Source organism: Montipora capricornis, chromosome 12 (assembly GCF_036669925.1).
Source record: "Montipora capricornis isolate CH-2021 chromosome 12, ASM3666992v2, whole genome shotgun sequence".
Lineage (NCBI taxonomy): Eukaryota > Metazoa > Cnidaria > Anthozoa > Scleractinia > Acroporidae > Montipora > Montipora capricornis.
Window position 1 is genome coordinate 16,689,340 of NC_090894.1, and position 22,500 is coordinate 16,711,839.

At 37.5% G+C, this 22,500-nt stretch overlaps 2 protein-coding genes across 3 annotated transcripts in view; one reads left to right on the top strand and one right to left on the bottom strand.

Moving 5' to 3' along the window:
* LOC138026323 (vacuolar protein sorting-associated protein 54-like) overlaps positions 1 to 20,460 on the top strand; it is a 29,649-nt gene extending 9,189 nt beyond the window's left edge. The window contains exons 7-25 of the mRNA XM_068873621.1: positions 179 to 278; positions 2,067 to 2,209; positions 2,853 to 2,988; positions 3,240 to 3,347; positions 4,050 to 4,096; positions 4,875 to 4,977; positions 5,443 to 5,579; positions 6,030 to 6,159; positions 6,439 to 6,620; positions 9,338 to 9,417; positions 9,502 to 9,540; positions 10,824 to 10,896; positions 11,409 to 11,514; positions 11,690 to 11,777; positions 11,946 to 12,067; positions 13,446 to 13,526; positions 13,609 to 13,716; positions 14,172 to 14,266; positions 19,032 to 20,460. Of these exons, the coding sequence (XP_068729722.1) occupies positions 179 to 278; positions 2,067 to 2,209; positions 2,853 to 2,988; positions 3,240 to 3,347; positions 4,050 to 4,096; positions 4,875 to 4,977; positions 5,443 to 5,579; positions 6,030 to 6,159; positions 6,439 to 6,620; positions 9,338 to 9,417; positions 9,502 to 9,540; positions 10,824 to 10,896; positions 11,409 to 11,514; positions 11,690 to 11,777; positions 11,946 to 12,067; positions 13,446 to 13,526; positions 13,609 to 13,716; positions 14,172 to 14,266; positions 19,032 to 19,194 (2,041 nt within the window). The 3' untranslated portion in view covers positions 19,195 to 20,460. The remainder of the gene's footprint in view (positions 1 to 178; positions 279 to 2,066; positions 2,210 to 2,852; positions 2,989 to 3,239; positions 3,348 to 4,049; positions 4,097 to 4,874; positions 4,978 to 5,442; positions 5,580 to 6,029; positions 6,160 to 6,438; positions 6,621 to 9,337; positions 9,418 to 9,501; positions 9,541 to 10,823; positions 10,897 to 11,408; positions 11,515 to 11,689; positions 11,778 to 11,945; positions 12,068 to 13,445; positions 13,527 to 13,608; positions 13,717 to 14,171; positions 14,267 to 19,031) is intronic.
* LOC138026329 (ADP-ribose glycohydrolase MACROD1-like) overlaps positions 19,416 to 22,500 on the bottom strand; it is a 12,930-nt gene continuing 9,845 nt past the window's right edge. For both annotated transcript variants that reach the window (XM_068873634.1, XM_068873633.1), the window contains exons 12-13: positions 22,241 to 22,360; positions 19,416 to 21,027 (exon numbers count right to left, since the gene is read on the bottom strand). In XM_068873634.1, the coding sequence (XP_068729735.1) occupies positions 20,849 to 21,027; positions 22,241 to 22,360 (299 nt within the window). In that variant the 3' untranslated portion in view covers positions 19,416 to 20,848. The remainder of the gene's footprint in view (positions 21,028 to 22,240; positions 22,361 to 22,500) is intronic.

A 22,500-nucleotide genomic window follows, 5' to 3' on the forward strand; every position in this document is an offset into this window, starting at 1 on the left:
CAGCCACACTATGAGACTGAGTAGGTGCCAGTATGCTCACAAGTTTGCTTAGCGGGGAACCCACACAAGACCACAGGCAGAGGTGATAGGGCTCTTGTTGAGATAAAGGGCATACATATTTCACCCAGCTGTTATTATTTGTGCTTAGAATATTAACATATTTTTCTATAAATTTCAGAACGAAAGTTCATAAGGTACAAGAGGTCTTATGTTCTGGATTCTTGAAGGTTCTGCGGTTGTCATCTTTGCGATCAAGATACCTTAGTGTGTATGAAAAGGTAAAAGGGTACAGATACAAAATTGTTCCTAAAATGTATGATGATGATGATGATGATGATGAACTTTATTGAAGTCTCAAGTCTTATAGCTCAGGCACAGCCTTATTAATTGGGGAGACTGTATATATATATATATATATATATATATATATATATATATATACATACAGTATATAACTCTAAATTCACATTAAAACTGTAGTTCTAAAAATAACTACCTGATAGGTAACCCTCCCTGAATCATAAAAGAGTAAGAAGCAAGGCGAACTGATTGCTGACTCTTGCAAAGGACACAGTTGTTACTCGAGTCGTCTATTAACGAGCCTAGGTCTGTCTGTCTGATGCCTTTTTTAAAGTTACTGATTGTAGGTGCTCATCTTAGCTCCCGGTTAATTTTGGACCAAAGAAGTGGTCCAAAATGCCTGAGAGAGTGTTTGCTGTATTTTGTAGTATTGAAGCTTTCCTCTCTGAAAACTGCATTTCTGAGATCATCATTATGGTTAATTGTACGACTAGTGTTGAATAGTTCAGTTACTGAGCTAGGCAACATGCCGTGCTTTATCTTGAACATGAAAATGGCTATGTCCTGAAGTCTCCAATTGTAAAGTGTTGTCATTTTTGCTCTTCTTAGGAGGTCATCGTATGATGCGGACCAGTCATTGTAGACTGTCCGTAAGCCCCATTCGTTAATGCGCTCCAGTTTCCGCCTGTCACTAGCCTTTCCAAACGAGACTACAGTATGTGATTTGTGGCATAATGGCTGTTTTGCTGTTGTGGGGATCAGGTTCCTTAATCTAGATAACATGCCAATACGTCTGCTTGTTTTGGCGCAAATTTGCTTAATATGTTCCGAGAACTGTAGGTTTACATCTAGTATCACCCCCAGTGGTATAATCTCTTGAGCCTGCCGAATTGTATGATTGTCGGTGTGCACCACCTTCATACATGTAGCTTCTTGCTTGGCTCTTGACATAACCAGTACTTGACATTTCGATGGATTACCTGAAAGTTAGTTGGATTTATACCAGCGAGCTGTTGTATTCCCATCCTCCTCATTAGACCACTGACGACATCATCAATCTTCTCACCCGAAATATATATTTGGTGGTCGTCAGCGTAAGCACTTAGTTGAGATTGAATATTTTCATAAAACAAATGGTTTTGATAAAAGTTCCACAACACTGGGCCAAGTGGCGACCCCTGAGGGCATCCACGTTTTACTAATTTCCATTCACTACAGGTGTCGCCTAGTTGTACCCTGCTTTTCCTGTTAGTAAAGTAGGACTTTAAAAGTGCCAAGTAGTTGCTACATACATAGACCATAAGCTTGGAGCTTTGAGAGAAGCAAGTCAGGGGATAAGCATTCAAAAGCTTTGCGCATGTCAGTAGATAATACTCCAACTGTGTGGGTAATGTCAAGAGATCTCTTGCATTCTAATCTACCAAACGCACTAACGTAGTTCCGCATCTATATCATTTACGGTATGATGAATTCAAGCGGTCAAAGACTTTGTTAGATAGTGGTTCGAGTTGGACCACAAGTAGCTTTTCAAACACCTTGTCCACTGTTACCAACACAGTAACAGGTGGGTAGTTGCATTGTTCAGCACATTGTCTTTCTTAAAATATAGGCCTCCATTCTCCCCACTTCCACTGTCCTGGCCACATACCCTGGAACAGTGGAAGTGGGGAGAATGGACGCCTATGTAACTCCTAAGTAACTATGTATCTTCATCAAAGAATATCTTTTGTATTCACAATTATTGTGTTTCTCTTTCTTTATCTCAGCTGAAGCTGATGGCCACAGTTCATCAAACTCAGCCCACAATTCAGCTTTTATTGTCGACATCTGACTTTGTCGGTGCATTGGACCTAATCACTACCACCCAAGAGGTTCTACAACAAGAGCTTGCTGGCATTCAGAGTTTTAGGTACACATTAAAAAAAACACTTTTTTTTTTCAATTTTGTGGCCATTAAAAAAATTAGTAAAAGGGCAAGGTTTGCTACGTCAATCACCAACAAGAGTGAATTTTACCTCAATTGCTTGTAATCTCACAGTCTGATTGGCTAATTTGCCATTGTCGATAAGAGTTTAGACAACTACATGTATGCTCCTGTGCATTGTGCTTGAGTCAACCTGTCATGCAACTATTTATCAGAAACACTCCTATTGGGAAATAAACCAATCCGATTGCGGGAAAGTTATAGACAACCCTTGGTCTTTCTTTGTGTCACATCGATCCTGGTCACGCTCTGAAATAAACATTAATTTTCCTTTGATGTTGAACATTGTGGTAAAAAAACAAATAATATTGAATGTGGTTCAGCGTTGTCTGTACTCCCATCAACAATGATATTAGTCATCATAGTGATCAAAATGTTGTGGACTCACGAGGTGCAGGAAACAACAACTTCGATTTGTTAACTATTTTATTAGCGGTAACTTTATAGTACTGAAAAGCACAGTGAAATCCATATTAACATTGGCCCAGGTACTATAAGATAATAGGCCAACAGATTGATGTGTTGTCTGTTACTCACTAGATTTGTGATTTGCAATAATATTGTGCAGGCATTTGGGCTCGCAGTTAGCGGAACTTGAGAGAGTGATTGAACGAATGATGGAAGCTGATTTTGTGGAGTTTGCTACAGCTAATCTTAGCAGAACCATGGAGGATGACTTAGGTGGTGAAGAATTAGTTGATGAGGTGTGTACTGAGCAGTTTGATCAGGTGCCCTGAAACAGTCATGTTAACTTGTGAGATGTTTGTGTAGCACTTTGCGCCATTAAACGAAAGCACTGTACTTCATTTTGTGGGGACCTACCCCTTATCAGTTATATTATTGCATGAAAATGATGGAATTTTAATGTTGTTTAACTCAGCACCAGTGAAGATTCATTTTGAATGCAGTGAAAAGTGAATTTCATTTTAATGTCTGTTTTATTTTTTCAAAACAGGATAGACTTATGTCTGTCTTGTTTGGTCTTCTCCGGAAACACAAGTTTCACTTCCTACACCCATATCGCGATGAGGCATATTCAACAATAAAGGCAACCATAAGACAGGTATGCAGCGACTCTCTGTAAAGGAACTCTAAGGGAGAATGATCCCTGCATTTTCTGGCTACTTAAGCAGTTCCAGGCTTGAAAAGGACTTGAACCCATGGCCATTTCATTGCTCTACACTGCTCTGCCATCGGAGCTATCAAGGCTTCTGGGAGCTATCGGTAGTCACAAAAGTTAAGTTGGGTGAGTTATGCTACAGACTCAAAAAAATGTAATGTCATAGCAAGGCCTGGACCCTGGTAATGAAGTTGTTTTAGCAAAAGGGTATCCTCTTTCACTTTTTCCCAGCAAATAACACAAGTGGGATTGGTTGGAGGCAGTGTGGCCCAGTAGTTAGGGTGCTTGCCTTGAGATCCGGAGATCCCGGGTTCAAGACCGGCTCTGACCACGCGTTGAACTTGTTCCTGGTTGTCCCTGGTTTAACTTCCCAGCTGCACTTGTAAATAGCCAACTGGTTTGCCTCCGGCCAGTTGGGATTCTTAACAGTTGTAGTTGTCGTGTTCTGTTGTTTCTTTGATTGTGTTTCATTGACCCTGAAAAGCCCCTATGGGGAGCGGTCAATTAAGTATGTATTGTATTGTAAAAGCCTTACAAGCTCAGTGCCCAACAAACAAATGAGCACCAGTAGCCTTTTGCAAGAGTTATGTAGAAGAATTTCATAGCATAGTAACATGACTTTTTTCCTTTTTTCCATGTAAACAGACAGTTCAAAATTTTGTGGCTGTGACTAATGATAATGAAGAAGAGAGGTAAAGTAAATTACTTTTGTACCATAACTGAATCAGCCTCTTATTGATGGTGGATACAAAAAAACAAGTATCAATTTTTTAGGCATTCTAGTTACTAAGTCTTTCTCTAATCTTGGATCCAATGTCTCAAAAACTTATGGAACTTTTCAAGTATGTGTCAGATGCCATAAATCACTCCTTATTTTAAAAATATGTTTTTAGGGAAATGCCTTAAAAATAGGCTTGTTTCGAATTGAGTAGCAACAACAGAGTTAAGGTTCAGGGGAATAGTATTTTCTTTTGTTCAAAACAAAGGAAAATGCGAATTATTTGCCTGAACCTCGATTCTGTTCTTTTAATTTGTTACTGCACAATTTAAAACTAGCCTATTACCTTGTTTCCTAGCTTGAAGCCTGCTTAGTACCAGTCTTGAGTTTCCTCATTCTGCTTTCAATTGATGCTATATGTTTCCATATAGCAGTTAACTGCAATAATATCAGTGTCAGGGTTTGTTTGGATCAGGTTTAATTACTATGACAAGGCTACAGGTTTAGTGGTACTATTATTACTGGATTTTGTGCCAATTGTGAGAGTGTCCAGAAGTGCTTGATGTGATTCACATTTCATTAGTAAATGGTACAAAGTGTCCAGGCTATCACCTTATCCCTAACCAGAACTTAATCCATGATTATACTCAAGGAGACACTTTGTGGTGTCTATGCCAAGGACGTTGAAATCCATTATGCAACCTTTATGGCACGTGGAGGCCAATTTGTCGGTGTGTTTATTATTTCTCTAGTCAAAGTATTGGGGACACCATGAGAAGCTTGGATTTCCTCCATTGGATGGAAATGCTTAAGAAGGTGTTCAATTCATCTCTCAATGTCTTGATGAGAATGCAGGTACTGTACATAGATTTTGATGCAAATAAATGGCGTTTTTTGTCTTGCTTGAAACTGTCTGGGTGTGTCTCCTTCATTTCTTATACAGGAGGCAGTGCGGCTCATTTGTTAGGGTGCTCACCTTGAGATCCAGGGATCCTGGGTTCAAGACACATATGTACTGACCACTCGTTGAATTTGTTCCTGGTAGTTCCTAGTGGTTCAACTTCTCAGCTACACTTGAAAAATAGCCAACTAGCTTGCCTCCGGCCAGTTGGGATTCTTAACAGTTGTTGTTGAGTGTTCTTTTAGAACTGTCATGATTGTGTTTCATGGGCCCAGTAAAGCCCCTATGGGGAGTGGTCAATTAAGTATAATAATTGTATAATTGTATTTATTTATTGTATTCTTTTTTTCATGTTTAAACTGTCTGTAACTGCTAACATACAGTGTAATAATACTACTATTATATTCACCTGTTCGAAGGTACTGCATTCAAGCATTGTGCGTGTGTTGGTGATGGCAGCTGGGGGATCCAAAGCCTGTTCAAACCCAAACCTTGATGAGTCAGAAAATGCAGATGTGCTGGAATCTGAAACTAATTTTCTTAACACACCAGTCTGGTGAGAAAAACAACCTGGCCTGGATTGCTCAAGGCATGTTTAGCGCTAACTAGTGTCAAATACCATGGAAACCTCTTAACTAACAGTTAGCGCTAAGCAGGCTTTGAGCAACCGGCCTCTGGCTGATTTACTCATAATGATGTGCCTTTTTACATTTACCCCAGGGTACCCAGGGCTGCCCTGGGTATCTTCCTTATCTTACCTTGCAGAAAGGTTTTAGAGATTTCTCTTGTGCAGTGGCTTAAACAGTCATGTAAACAAATTCGCTTGACTGTCAACCCAAGCACTGAAATTGTGTCCCCCTCTATCCCACATAAGTTTGTCTTGTCCTGTTTCAGGACTATATATGTTAGATACAGTTTTACATGAACCAGTGATTTAACACAGAAGGAAAGATTAACATTGGAGAAGAGTGTTGGATATTTACTACATTTCTCTTATTTTTTGCAGTAGTGGCATGGACATCTTGATTTCTGCATCTGACTTCCGTAAACTCACGCAAGAGAGTAAAGAGTTACTGTGTGCAGCATGTGAAATGGCACAGCTGCGTTGCGCCAAACTTATTAATGTCAGAGGAAAGGTGTGCTGGGGGTTTTGTAATCACTTTATATTGTGCATGCAAACCTAGTTGGAATTTGAAAAGGTGCCAGAAAGGTCAAAACAATATTCATTGATTATTAATTTTGCTTGTCCTGGTCGGGAAGTACCGGTAGCATTTGTGGCCATTTTAAAAGATAATCCAAGCTGCCAAGATGAAAACAACCAGGCAAAGTCATTTCAAATTCTACAGCTGCATGCTCCTCAGGTACCTAACTTCTACTCCTGATCCATGATGTGGCTGTTATTTCCATTCTTTCAGGCCGGTAATTTGGACAGCTTAACATCGTCAGAGTTTGTAGGCCTGACTCGCATGGTAGAAGACTTTGTGATGGAGTGCGAAAAGATTTGTGGAAGGCAGAGCCATAGTCTCAGAGCCACCCTGCTTACACAAGCAAAGAAATTTGTGGAAAGATTCCATGAAGAAAGGAAAAATAAATTAAGGTTTGAAAGGCAGCCACTTGTTAGAAATTGAATAAAGTCATCCAACTCACCAAAAATTTCAAAGGAAGTTGTCACTCCCAAGAGTTAAGCTCTCTTCATCTCTTGGAATGTATTAATTATACAATATATACATTCAGTGGGATTTTAAGCTTGAAAAAAGCAAAGGAAGTAATTCAAATAAACGGCACAGCATGATTAAACACGACTGAAAGGAGGCAACCATTTGTCGTTTGGCTTTTTATAATAATTATTAGAAAACACGTTGCATTTGAATTTGGGACTATGGAAGACAGTAGGTTGTCATAGTCGGATTTGAATCTGAAAGTATCAACATACATTTGTGGTCTGCTCACTTGAACTTGACATACAACAAAATAAAAGTCATAAACACAGGTGCCCAAGCTCAGTGTGATGGAAAGCCATCGTACTGGAAAGCTGGTTTACTAACTTTGAACAGACACCTATAAACCGATGCCTACAACTTCCTGCACCCTACAAACGACTCATCGACAACATCAACAGACAAACAACACACTGATTTACTCTCACAGTAGTGCCCAACGTATTTTATGGTACACGCACTGACCTTAGACCTGTAGATGGATCGAAACGCACCTATCACTGTTTAGTCTTCCCAGCCAATTACATCTAGGCTCAACTGACAGTCGACCAATAACATCACGAATAAGTTGACCAATGACATCTACGACCGGAGTTCTTATAGTATCTAGTACTGATGTTACACAAATCACTTGACTTCCGCTCTTGTCGAAACGTCAGTCAATGTCATCTCAAACAGTCCTTCTCAGGACTACACTCACCCGGACGATCGTACTTTACTTAATGATATGACTCCTGGGTTCAAGCCATCTACAAAAATATAAGGATTGTATGGGAATCCCGATAAAAGACTTGAGAAGACAATCATTATATGAAAATTTTTTTAATAATTAACCCTTTCCCTCGTAAGAGTGACGCTTACAGATTTTATTGTCTAACGCCAGACAATGTACTCGTCAATGGGAGACTTTTCAGGAGTGAAAGGGTTAGTGCCATTTTCAATTTCTCGGTTGTCAATAGTTTAATAAAATCCCAAGGCTGCACACTAAATCCTCAGGAGCCCACCAAATTGAGTTAAATATTCCAGGATAAAATATTCCCACAGTTACAATTCCACATCAGAATCAAATGACAAAGATTAAACTTTCATTTCAACCCACCAACAAAGCAACAACAGCCCTGCAAGCGACCTCAGGCTGTAGTTTGTCCACTCAGAACCAAAATCATTTTTGGAAGGTGGATTTCTCAGCAATGTTGGACGGTTGAACTTTGTAACCAGCTTTGTAACCCTGTCCACTTTAACAAAGGGTCCTTGACTGCAGTTTGTCAACAACACATTTTTTTTATTTGTGTTTTTTAAGTTTGTCAACATGAAGGAGGCATGACTGTGATTGGACAAGCAAGACAATGCAATCATTTCGTGACCCAGGGGATAAAAAAATGTGTCGTCTAGGACCCTTTGTAAAAGCGTCCAACATTGCTGCGAAATCCACCTTCCAAAAATCATTTTAGTTTCTATCGAGTGGACAAACTACCGCCCGAGGTCACTCGCAGGGCTGCTATGGCTTTGTTGGTGGGTTTAAATGAAAGTTAATCATTGTCAGTAATGTTTATTCTGATTTGGAATTGTAACTGGGGGAATATTTTATCCAGGAATATTTTACTCAATTTGGTGGGCTCCTGATCTTGAGGATTTAGTGTTCAGCCTTGGGATTTTATTAAACCATTGACAACCGAAGAATTGAAAACGGCTCAAATCACATTGGATCTGGAAAGAAAACAAACAGAAAAGGAAGCCACCCACCATGGTAATAAGGTTAATTAATTAAGGTTTTTAATTGAGAATTTTTTTTACATATAATTATTGTCTTCTCAAGTCTTTTATCAGGATTCCCATACAAATCCTTATATTTTTGTTGGCTTAATTCCTTCATACTGAGCTTGGGGCACCTGTGTGTTAAAATCAATAAATAATTTCCACCAAGAAGCATTTACCCTTTTGCCTAAGACAAGTAAAATTGTGTGGCTTTAGACAGAGTAAAATCTGTAGGTAGCTGTTTAAGGTGGGAAAGGGTTAAAGGAGAAGTTCACTTCAAAATGACAATCCTTTTTTTATCGATTAATAGAAAGTTTTTGAGGAGAACAGCTTTCAACCGGAATCTCAATCTTGAAATAGCTTTCTAACTTGTTAAAAATACACACATGCAGGCTGCCATTTTGGACGATATGTGACGTCATTGAGCTCAACACACAATGCTGTTGAGCTTCCTCTTCGTATTCCAGTCTCGCCCTTTTTTCTCAGAAACATAAATTGGTCAAATAGGTTAGAAGGACGAAACACTGTTCATGTTGTTCACATTTCCGAGAGAAAAGTGGGATCAGCTGAACTCGTTGACATCACGTATAATCCAAATGGAGGCCTGCATGTGTGTTTTCACAAGGTTAGAAAGCTATTTCAAGATTGAAATTTTGGTTAGACGTTGTTCTCCTCATGAACTTTCTATCAATCGATAAAAAAAGGATTGTCATTTTGGAGTGAACTTCTCCTTTAAACGTATCTTGAAGAAAACCCTTATCAGATTAAAATTCTCTGCATTTTACCAACTAAGTACACAAGAAATTTCATTTTCACATAAACTTGTAATTTTGTCTTGCAGTTTGATATTGGATAATGAAAGGTGGAAACAAGCAGATGTTCCATCAGAACTTCAGTGTTTAGTTGATTCTTTAGTTGATGGTGAGAATTTGTTTTGGTTTCTTGAATTCTTTCCTTTTTAACTCACTAAAATTTGGATTCATGTTGAGGTATTGTTTTCATCAGGAATCTACCCACGGGGAAAGGAACCCAAATTTTCCATTGGTAAGTAAACACAAGAGCATTATAATATTATTATTGTATGAAAGGGTTAGTTTCTAAAGGAACTGTGGGACTGCATTGGTGGGCTGTGAGCAGAGACCCTTCAGCCTTCCTACTAGTAGATAAGTCAGGAAGAGGAAGGGACCCCTTTCTTTGTTGAGCATGTGTTAAAAATTCAAATGTACTTGGGTGTCAGTCATGCATGACCAGTAACTGCAAACCGCAAACTAAAACAAAAAGTCTAGATATTTTTGAACAACTCTCACTGGTTAAAATACGACAACCAAGGAATCATTTCCTAAGAAACTCAAGGTAGTTCATACTTTTAAAGTGCAAATTCATTTTTTACTGAAAATGTAAAACTTTCTGGCAGACTATAGTGTCTGTAACTGATATACAGAGGAAATACTCATGGGGGAATTTAAACAATTAAAAATTGCTACGCTGTTGTACATCTGTAAATTTCAAAAAACACTATTGATGACTTGTGGCACATAGTATTACATATTCAACATTCCTAGAATTTGTGAGACTATACAAGATACTAAAACAGTCAGCGATGAATTAGGAAAGGGGGCACATACATACCGGTATTTAATAATCATGCGACAATTAAGTCGAAACTGGACTGACTCATCCATTTCTTTGGATAAGCGGAAAATCAAAGAAAGTTTGAAGTGGTTGGAAGAGGTCCCTTCCTAGAAACACAAGAATTTTTCATTTGCTGTGATGAATAGCTAATGCTCAAACCATCAGCTCACAAATCTTCTTTTTTAATTTACATTTATCGACTGGTTGGATAAAACGAAATTTTAGCATTGCATTGTAGCTTAAGGGAGTGGCCTCCAGTTGATAATTAAAATCATCTAGCGTCAGACAGAGTTAATAAAATCCCAGGAGTCAATGGGCTAAATTGAGAACTCCATACAACAAAGATGTTAGTAAATGCAATGTAAAAGACATTTGTTAGGTTGAAATTCCTATCAAGGTGAATTCCTGACTTAATAAAATTAAAAGAATCTGACTTCCAAATATGTCCAGATACTCCCTAGTACAGAGCCCACCTTGATTCCTCCAGGATTTGCTGTTGGTACCCTGCCTAGAAAATAACTCTTGGTCCTCTTGCATGTCCTTTGCAAAACATAAATCAATTCTTTGCAAATAAAATTGTTTATACAAAGAAGGGAACATAGTTCGACATTTGTGTGGCTCTGTGAAGGTAGAAGGTTCTTCACCGTTCTTGTGTTAAATAATACTCACCAACACTGCATCTGCGTCTTACACAGGCCCCACAGTAGCAAATGAACAGAAACCATCATCTGAATTAGTGGTGAATGGGCAACGATTTGCAGTTGTTGGGTAAGCAGTCATTTTTGAAACTTAACATTGCTTTACATTTCTTAACCCTGGCCTGCCTAAGTTTTTCCACGAGAAATGAATTTTAATAATTTATTATTCTCACAATATCAAAGAAGAGGTTAATAATATTTCAGGCCAAGAATAAAAGATAAGTGATGGTGGGTATACATGCAGTTCTAAAATGCTCAATAGATCAAGCTTTGCAATATGGGATAAAATGTTTATTGGAAGATGTCATAACCATGAGAACTTAATTAGCTGTTAAGCTTGCTGTCAAAAACTCGTTTGGAAAAATTTTCATGGAGTAAAGAAGTGGAAAGCATAGAAATTAGGAAGATAGATGTAAGGTAAGAGAGCTAGCAGGATAGGAAGTGCAGGTGACAAAAAAGTTCATCATCATGCAGCTGGTTTTATCGATCTAAGAGTTTTATGACTAAAACATTAAACTTGACATTTTATTCATGTGATGATAACATTTGTCAACTTTTGCTCTTTTATTTTAATTTTGTCAGGACTGTGCTGTTACTAATAAACATGTTAGTAGAATACTGTCAATGTGTTGATGACACTCCAATGTTAGTCACGGACATCATGAACAAACTCTTTGAGACTTTGAAGGTCAGAATAATAATAACTATCATTATTATTAGGGATGATCTATCCAGTAAAACCCCCAAGGGGCCCAGGATCTTGCTTAAACCCCACTGACAGCTATCCATAACTGCACATATGTTTGGTGATCTTTCGTGGTGACATTGAGAGCTCATTAAGCAATGCTTATTTTTGTGTTTAGATGTTCAACTCCAGAACATGTCAGTTGGTTCTTGGTGCTGGAGCCCTTCAGCTTGTTGGCCTTAAGACAATCACAGCCAAGCATTTAGGTAAATTAAACATCACTATACTGTACTTTAAATCAAAACCTCACAGGCAGCTATCAAATCATATTAGTTTCGTGTTACTGAAAAGAAAGAGTCATGCTTTTGCGGTGATTATAGTCAAGAAGGGTGTGAAGTGCTTGACTTGGCTTTGTACTGGTTTGTAATTCACAGCTCTTGCTGCACAGTGTTTAGAGGTTGTGACAATCCACATTCCTGTATTTAAAGGACACTTTGAACAACGGCTTCCTCCAAAGCAGTATGTACTGTTGTCACAGTTTGATCAGATACTCAAGGTTAGTAGTGTTGACCCTTTGGTTTGAGTGTCTGTTCTCTTTGGTCATGGAATACTAATACACTGTATGCAATAGGGGCTTTTTGCCATGTGAAACAACAAGCTGCAGTAACAACCTGTAAACTTATTTTTTCCAATACTTGGCACCAAAGATTTAAAGTTACACCCAGCCAAGTTTTGACTTGTTCGTAAACTCAAGGTCTAAAAGATAAGGACAGTTCAAATATTCTATGGATCTAATAATCATATTATTCTGTTTTAAAACAAACAGAATGATTCAATCCTTGCTAAGCTCCTGGTTTAGCACCTACATATTTATGCTTTTGTTGTATTCTTAAGAATTGAACATTGTCATTGAATTGCAAGTAAATATTTTATAGCTTTTCAGAAATGGTGTAATATATATCTAACTGGATTTGTCAAAAGGTGCCTGCAGAAATTGTGAAAACAAGCCATTTCTGCCACCGTCAAATACTTAAAGAAAAGCTACCCTCCCTACCCCTGTGCTTTGGTCAGACGACCAACAATCACCTACCCACACCACAGTGTGGGTTCACTCTAATTGGTGATCAAAAGCAAACTATCATTGAAGCCTAGACTAGTCCAGGAAAAATTGCCAATGAAGACATGCTACAGTGTAAAGTCTGACTTAACAAGGCCACAAACTCTAACTGCAGTTAAAGTCTCAAAGCAGCAACCCCCCCAGCCCTGTGCTTTTGACACACAACTCACAGTTAGAACTGTCCCTGGGCTGTTTGGCAAAGCAGGCCTTGACGGAAAGCCCCCTCAATTTTGAGAGGCCACAATGGCTTGAACACGGGCTGCGCCCTTGCTCAAGCGAAAACTCCAGTAGCTACCTTTTAGTAAATTCGCTCAGATATATATATATATATATATATATATAAAGTAAAGACAAAAGGCGATTGTTTTCGCTCTACTTGTAATGGTATTTAGCGTTCTTCACCTTCACACCACACTATAAACTTGGTATATATATATATATATATAACTGCAGACAGTACTGTTTCGGCCTTCTGGGCCTCATCAGTGCAGTGCTGATGTCTAGGATGGAGGTTAAGCTATAAAGCCACCCCAGATGTCCCACGCAATTATGCAGCAGAATTTTTTGAGATCTTGAACTTAAAAGTGACTGTAAAACTTTCTAAACACCACAATTTTTTCATCACTCATTTTCAAAATTATTTTTATTCAAGCTTTGGCTTGCCAAATGCAAAACTAGAGCAGCAAGCTTAATCTGCCTTAATTAATTGTTTTGACATCTTATGAAAGATGAGCTGCCATTATTTAGTTTTGTCTGGTTTGATTAGCCTCTTATAACTTGATTTCTTTCAATTTTGTACTGCAACTGTTCTCTGCAGGATTACAACAACCACCGTCAAGAACTGTTTAGTAAGATTGTAAACCTAATGGAAGAGGTATTCAGGAGCATTTTCTCAAAGGTAAATGCCTATCTCCTAATGAGAAATCTTCTGTACCTTTAAGAATTCTGCATTTTTGTAAAATTAATCTTCTCTTAAACAGTGGGAAGTGAAAGCCCCAATGCCATCTCAGTCAATGCGCAGTGCTGTCAAACAAGTCACAAAACTACACGAATCTTTATCTCCTGTTTTACCAGAAGCTCACATAGAGGTGAGTTGATTCCAAAATTTTATTTGCACTTTTCTTTTTAATATTTGGTGGCAAATCATTACTCATTGTGGTGATTAAAAAGGACTAGATTCCCATAATGCGAGAGCGAGAGCAAAGAATTTAGCTCAGAGGAATACTTTCAATATTCTCCTGAACCTTATCATGTTTTCCCATTTCATTGCTGCATAATACTCCATATTAAACCAAGACCCCTTTTGAAGACCCCATTTGAGTCAGCCTTTACAGCTTATGTTACAACTGACACCTTCATAATAATATTTTCATCATAAGGCGCTACTTTGTGCCTTGCACAGACATTTGACATCAGTAAAGGACCTGTCACTAAATATTGAAAGTAGGGTCTTTTCTTTGCCAAAAACGAAGATCTGAATGCTGTCTGCAATGGTTATTTTTGTTATTTGAAAAATACGCTTTTCTTTTTCATTTTTTTCCAGTCTATTTTCCGAGACATAAAGAGAGTTTTTAAGGACATTCTGGCACACAAACTAGATAAGTTGGGTGTCAGCAATGATGGTGGACCACAACATGGGTAGGTACAGTATCAAATAAAATAAAATTGCCAAAACCAGGAAAGGCCAAAATAAGCAAACAAACAACATGATTTTTGTACCTTGAGTAAATCAAGATGTAGTTTTTGTGGAAGTGCACTACCGTTTTCTCATCGGGGCTGTCTGAGTCAGTGAGTGAGTGAGGGAGTTAGTGTAAGATTGTAGGTCTGCAGCACGTACATGAATTATGAAACTAATGTTCGGTCTTCTTGAATTACAACTACAATAATTGATGTTTGTTTGTGGCCCACTTGTCGTCTTTTTCCTTTCTTAATTTTCTTAATGAAAAGAGAATGAAAACTCTTCAAGTGTGTTACTCTCAAATTACCAGACATATTTAAATTCTATAAATCACTCTTTTTTCTCATCTACAGAGATTCTCCCCAAAAGCTCACATTCTACAGACATTCTGCAGGTCAAATAAACAAGAAAAAAAATCATCAGTTGACTGTAATATCTTTACTCTCTAAGACCGGGTCAACTTCTCTGCCTGCATTGAAAAACATTCAACAGTAATTTCCTCGCAACGGAAAGAAAAACAGAAGAAACTATTTTTATCTTTATCATTGCGATTGATCAGCAAAAAAATGTAGATTTCATCAGCTTTTGTCCAGTAACAGAAAAGATGAGCTCTTCTAAATTAAACGAAACATTAAAAAATTGCAACTTAGTTTTCACATATGTTGAAATCTTTTAGTCATTGAGTGTAAGTGCACGTTCAGCAACACTCCTTTAATTTTGCTGATTGGTACACTTGTAGATTATATCCGCTGCTCTTTGTCTGTTGATTTCACTGATAGCCTCTTTCTTCTCTTGTAATTTATTTGTGCAATTTTTGATTTTCGCTCCACTTTTCTTTTAAAAAATTATATCTGTATGAAAACTATAGAATTGGAAGCCGCCTGTGTGTTAGGTGAGAGGGAAAACAAAGCTGAAAAGCCTGTTCAAATCCTCATGTCATTTAACAGCCGTACCGGAAAATAACAGTGAAACACAAAAATATATAAACAAGCCAGTTGGAAGTGTGCGTGCATTTCAACAAATGAGCTCCAAACTTGGCAAGAATTTGTGACACTGATGGATAATAAAGCAGTTTCTATTTCCAATACGATGGAATTAACCTTGTCTAGGAGAGTGAATAAACAATGGTCAACTTCGAGAGTTAGACGATTGTGATCTTTGTATTGAATTCGCACATTTCTTGTCAACTTTAATATTCAGTTTAAAGAAAAAAAACTAACAGCAACAGTCAATCCGATGTCTTGCCATCATTTTGCCACATATGTATAAAGTTGTTATGCAGGTGTCAATGTAAAGACGGAGAGGGGGAGGGGGGATCGGGCAGATGTGAAGCATTTGAGCACTACTGTTGTCCGTTCCCTGGGGAATTTGATTGCACATTTTGCCCCAGGATAAGGCCATTTGAATTTGGTTTCAAAAAGTGTGGTCTAAATTACTGTCACATTAAAGATCTGTATGGGTTTTTTTTTGCCTGGGTGGGGACATATGATCATCTTTGAACCTCTCTTCCCCCCCTTCCCCTCCCCCCTCTCCGTCTTTGTATTGATACCTGCATTAGTAATAAGCAAGGCAGCTGCTGAAATTTACTTGTGGAGCCAAAAGAACAATTGGAAAATTCAACGTTACAAAAATCTCTCAAATATTTTTTGCCTATGGTAGCTTTTTATATTCACAGCACAAAATTTATGTTGTTTTCATGTTGCAACTTTTGTTGCTGATGGCAATTTTTTTATTCCCGATCGATTCTTCATTAAAACTGTGTATCAATGTTTGTTTACTTTTGCATCAATAGTAACGTTTTGCATAAACCATGCTAACAAAATCTGTACCATGGTTTGTTTGCATCTTTGAGTGTTAAAATATAATTTTTGGTCCTATGTTTCCAGCAGCAATTAAGTGGTATATTTTGAGGTTGCCCATCCAGATACTAACCCTGCCGGACGGGGTTTCACTTCAATGAATTTTTGTCGTGGAAACTGTCAGACACTCAGAGTACAGGCTTAAACTTGCCATGAAAAGGAAGTTGAACTTCATGTCAGCCTCAAAGCCAATGTTTTTCAATTCCCATTTATTTCCTTCAATCTTTTACATATTATACTTCCTGGAAAACAAAACGCAGTTCAGATGACAGTTATGAAATAAAGCACTGTGTCAAGTTACTGCACTACCACATACATACGCATACCTATTTTTACACTAATGTATTTTAAACAGACAAGTTAAATGTTACATTTTGTAGGTCAGAAAGAATACATCAATAGGTACACTGCAATGTGGCACATAAATAACATATGACGAAATAGGAGAAACAAATACTGTGATAAGAAATGAAACAAGTGAACAAAGTTCAGATTTGTAAAACAACTACCCGTAATCAATAGAAGTTATAAACTGTAAAATTACTAAATCAATACACGCTGGTAGGTAGTAAGATTAATAATGGTAATTGAACTGAGCGGAGTGCAATTTGGTCTGAAATCATATGCGTGATTTTAAAATCAAACAAGCGTGCAGCGTGAGTTCGATTTGAAATCACAAGTATGATATCAGACCAAAATTCCACAACACGAAGTTTAATTACCACTTTATTACATCCATTTTGAAATCACAATCGCTAAAATGTAGGATTTCAGTCAGTGACAATATTGTAATGATCCAGTTGGAAACAAAAGTTGCAAAATTGGCCACACAATGATTTTCTTTGTCTTTAATTTTCCTGCAATATGATTAGTTACCTTATACAAGCCTTGAAATTTGATTGGTTGTTTGTGTTCCTTTCTCATTGACTGGGGAAATGGATTTAGAGATTTGAGATTTAGAGCAAAAAATAGTGCGATTTGGTAATAAATCACACTGCTGAGAGCCAATCAGATTGCAAGGATCACTAGTGATTTCTAAATGGATGTAATAAACAGAGTAATATTATTAATAAAACCCAGAGATCTCAAAGTGAAGTTTGCTTTTAAAAGTACATTGAAAATGCATTAATAATTCATAAACCCATTGACCTATCAATTAGCTCTTATTAACCGAGCAGGAGGTCTGTATGGGAGAATCTTGACCGAGGTCGTGAGTACAGACCGAATGCAGTGAGGTCTGTACACACGACCGAGGTCAAGATTCTCCCATGCAGACTGACTAAGCTCAGTTAATAAGATGTTTATTATATGGCAAACAAGAACAATTTAATTTGTTTAAAGTAACTGGTTTGTACTGACATTTTGCTTGCGAATAACGGTGAGTGACGATGAGCTGAACTTAATTCTCTCAAAGTTTGCTCGTCATCATTTCTTTTGTCATCATCCTGTTTGGCACTGCCATAAATAAATATTGGTAGAAGAAAATACTCAATATTTTTGCATTTTAGTTTGCTTCTTTTCACCGCAAAACATTACCGGTCTAGATGCCGGTCTAGATGGGAAAATCTAGACCGCGGTCAATATCGATTTCAGCCAATCAAATTTGTGTCCTTGTGAGACAGAGCCATATAATAAATGGTTGATAATACACCATGTGCAGTGACTTCATATCCATAAACCTCCTCCTTATTAGTATGCGGTGTTTTATCAGGCGACCTGATAAAGCACTCATTAGTATGCAGTGTTTTATCAGATATATACTTTTTAGACACTGCATGTGACTTATGAATATTCATACAAAAACCGCTAAATGCTCCACACACAATGCTCCTACTTCCTGCCACACTGATAAATAAGCGCTACAGCCCAAAGCATGAGGAATTCCAGGCATGCGCAAGTATACTAAAACCACTGACCAACTGGCTGCAGTCGCTCCTAGTTTACTTGGTTAAACTTTGTTTAACCTCGTTTAACTTCAGCCATTACAAATTTCTGGGCAGATACTTTTACTCATTCTCCTTCCAAACTTCAACAAATTTTGTCAACCAAAAAATTCAAAGACTGCTTTCATTTTAACAATGTTCTAACCTAGACTTTGGATTTTGTCCCATTCCACATCGAACCCTGCTTGTTTGTTCAGCCTTGCATTTTGCCACTGTGCAATTTTATTATTAAAAGACCAATTTGTGACATATCGTGTTGATTTTGGAAAGGATTTTTCCAACAAGGCTTTTTTGTCATCGGCAGTTTTCAATTATCTGAACTTTCTCTCACCCAGCATTTTAACCATTTGAACCTTCTTCAATGTTCGACTGCAACAAAGAAAGGACTGAAGGAAAAAAACATGCTCTTATAAGGTCCAATTGTTTATCTTGTATGCTAATATCTTCCTCTCACAACTTGAACCTTTATTCAGACTCCCGAGGGACGTGCTTTTTCTGGAATGTTTTAAAACCCTATAAAACACTGCTGCTCGGTTTTTTGACATTACATAATCTTAACTCTTAATACAATTTTTTTATTTCATTCCAAAGTTTAGGGCCTGAAAATCTAATAATAGATTTACCATAAACAGTTCGGACTTTTGGGAGACAGAAAATTGATCAAGTAGTTAATCGGGTATTTAGTATGCTTTTGTAATAGCCACAAAAAAAGGAGTCAGTAGCTTTAGGTAACCTACTGCTGGACAAAAACACAATCTGTCAAGTTTTGAAGTCAGATGTAGTTTTCGTGACCAAACTGTCTTCTCACAATTGAGACCTTTTAAAGCCATCAATTTGTTTTATGGTGCATTATACGCTTAGTAATCTCTTTTACTATTAATTTGTACAATAAATCTGAAGTCATTCTTTTTTGTGTGTTTTAGACTTGTCACTTCAGATCTGGCATTTTTCAAGGAAAGCCTAAAGAATCTTGGTGGACTTGGTGATATTGGTAAAAGTCTCGATGACTTGTGGAGAAAAGTAAATGAAGTTAAAATGACTAGAGGTTCACCATCGACAGGAAGAAAACCTATCTTACAGAGATAGCATTTGCTAAACCTACACTTAATGTATTTTAAAATCCTTGTTATAATGATAACTAGACAAATTTACATTTCCTGAACACATTTTCCTAACAAGCATGTTAGAATAAATTGTTATCATTGATCTTCAGTGCACTCAGTGTACATTACTTGATTCTCTCAGAAATTTGCAGCAGGCCATCTCTAATAGTTTATTGCTTTGAAAAATAGTCAAGTGAAACATTCTGGGAACAACTATTTATTGGAAGGCTCTGTAGACCATCACGAGGAAGTTAATGAATTTTTGAATGACACAATATTTATACTACCAGAGTTATTTTAATGTCAACTAGGATAATTTCAAACACCTGTAAAATGAGCACATGACCAGTTATTTTAACCCATTCACACCTCAAAGCCCTTGGTCACGTGATTTACCAAATATGGTTGTGAATTGACACATACAAAGGAATATTAAATATAACACACTTAATTGGCAAAAAAAGGAATTCAAGAAATGACTATTTGAAGGAGTCCATAGCAGCGGTTTGGTAGTTAAGAGCCACCCCCCTTAAGCAAATTTTAGTTAACAATGGTGTCGAGAATTGACCAACCTCGTTCCCAGGGTCTCTCTTCTCTGCCTCCAATGTCAACAACAATACACATTCCAAAATGGCCACCATTTAAATATTCTTTTGTTTTTATTCAAATAAGCCTTTGATGCCTTGTTCTTAAGCTTAAATTCAAAAGAATATTTTTTCTTCAACGAGGCAACAAGGGCCAATTTGTATCCACATAAATCAGCAGCCATTTTGGAATAAGGTGTATGGAGGAAGAGAAGACAGATCTTGGGATTGACCACTTTCATAAAATTAATGGTACCTTATTTACAATTCTTTTGTATCAATGTTAACCCATTGACGAGTAAAGTCTGGCCGGTTTGGGCGTCAAAGGGTTAATTAAGTCTTTTTAATTCTGCCAAATATAGTGAGGTTAGAAAAGCTTATTAGCATCGAAACAAAATAATAATTCTATTTGCCTGTCATTTATGAAAAAGGTCAATGCATGGTAAATATCATTTTCCTGTGTTATGATACATGATACTATTTATGGATCTTATTATGCCTTGTACAGAGTGTTTGAATTCATTGATTGTAAAGATAAATCTATAGTATTTTTAGAAGATGTAACTTTTAAAAGGTGTAACTTGGGGCAGTGTGTGCTCCTTAAAGAAAAGAATTATTGAAAATAAACCATTTAAAATGTAGCAACAATAAAATTATTAACTTTTTGTGGCCATTTTGAAAATCTGCTAAGGTAATCATCCCATAATAATCACCTCAAGGGCAGCCAATCAGCACATATGTCATTATACTAAATGTAAATATTATGGAGTAGCTGTCCAGAGATGCATTCAACACTAACATGCCTTGGCCTGTTTGTCAGTAGTTACTTTCCACTGAAAGAAAAAATGCTTGGCAAATCATGAAAGACAAAGTTATGGCCAAATCCTTCCAATTATGTCAGAGAAACCCGTTGCCCAGAGCCTTAAATTGAACATACACCTGTTCGGGAGCCTTGTCTCTCCATGGACAATAGATTCACTACCTGTAATGTTTTTTGTCCATGTCAGCTTAAACGTGGTTAATCCAAATGGTGCAAGAGCCTATATTGCGCCATCAGATTGTTGTGATCTCTTTATCTTCTGTCATACTAGACTTCTCATGTTCTCTTGGAACATTGTGCTTGACTTGGCTTTCTTGGTCTTCTGTCATATTCTCTTCTAAATTTGAAAACTCGTCAAGGCTGGGTGGGTCAGGAACACCTTGCTTTAAAGCTTCTTCGTCCACGTCCATATCTATATTGTATATTAAAGAACTAGAGTTGTTATGATAAATTATTATATGGCTTGTGTTTGTAGCCGATATAACACGCGCTCTGATTGGCTAATTGTGACTGAATTGTAGGGCATTATTCTCCCGTAATGCCCATGGGCCGATTACGGGCTTGCAAAAATAAAGCAAAAGGTAATTAAAAAGCGATATAATAAACTACTTACTAACTGAGCTAGCTCGAGCCGTACTGGGGAATATTGGCCCTCGGTCGTTTTTGTATGGACCTCGCTGCGCTCAGTCCATACTGCCACGACCTTGGGCCAATATTCCCCAGTACGGCCCTCGCGCTAGGTTAGTAAGAAGTTAATAGTGGGACTGAGAAAGAGTATTTTACCTTGTGCTCAGGACTGTCTCTGCAAGAAGACTCATTGGAATGTACAAAGTGCCTTGTCTGACAGCATTAAGAACACTTTTGTTCCAATAAGTATGTGGGGTGCATGTGCCCAGTTTAAATGCTGCTGTTATAAACGTAGCAGGCTAGCTTTGTTGTCTTTAGTCATAACTAACTCCACTACATTTTGTAAAGAACCAACTGGATGGCCGGATCCTGGTGATCAGATTTTTAGATCTATTTTGCTTTATTAAAGGTATGCATTGTGTTGTGGATATCATGCACGGACTACATCCCAGCACTCCAGGTTTGAATCCCTGCACACATGCTCCAAAGTGCAATCATGCAACTTTCCATCCACTTTCAGGATGGTAAAATTAGTCCTGGATTTACTGGGGATAAGTTGTGCACAACTTGTAAAAGATATCGTAGTAGAGGATTCAGGTTGTCTTTGACTGTGGTCAGTACCTTATCTTGTTTCATTTGATTTGGAATAATTCCTTCCTCACTCTTTAAAGCACACTTTCCAATGAGTACATTCACATTATGAAAGCACTATACATTGTATGTAAATGAAACAGTACATTATACATTAGACGCACTATTTTGTTATGGAATTGACAAAGAACCTATTCTGCAATTCCATTTGTTTCATTGCATGCAAAGAAAAGGGTGTTTGTACAAACAAGTACATGAAAACATTTCTCTTTTTTTTTTTTCATTTTATTCAACTGGAATTGGTGTGAATATTTTAGGTCCTTTGTAGTTTGTCTTTTATTTCTGGTCACATTCTCCTATACTCAGTACTGAGCTAGGTCTTCTACAACTATTGTCAAGCAACATACCTTGTGTAAATTGTGGTTGTCCTTCCTCCTCATTAATGTGGTTGTTGTCATTGTCTTCATCTGAATTTGGAGGGTTGTCATCATTTTCTTGTTGGCTGCTTTCCTGCTCCAGGATTTCAGCTGATGGAAAGTATTTAAGTAAGAGGTGTTGGTAGACATCCAGATTATGGAAATGACAAAGAAATTATTTTCTGCAATTCCATTTGTTTCATTGCATGCAAAGAAAAGCGTGTTTGTACAAGTACATGAAAACATTTCTC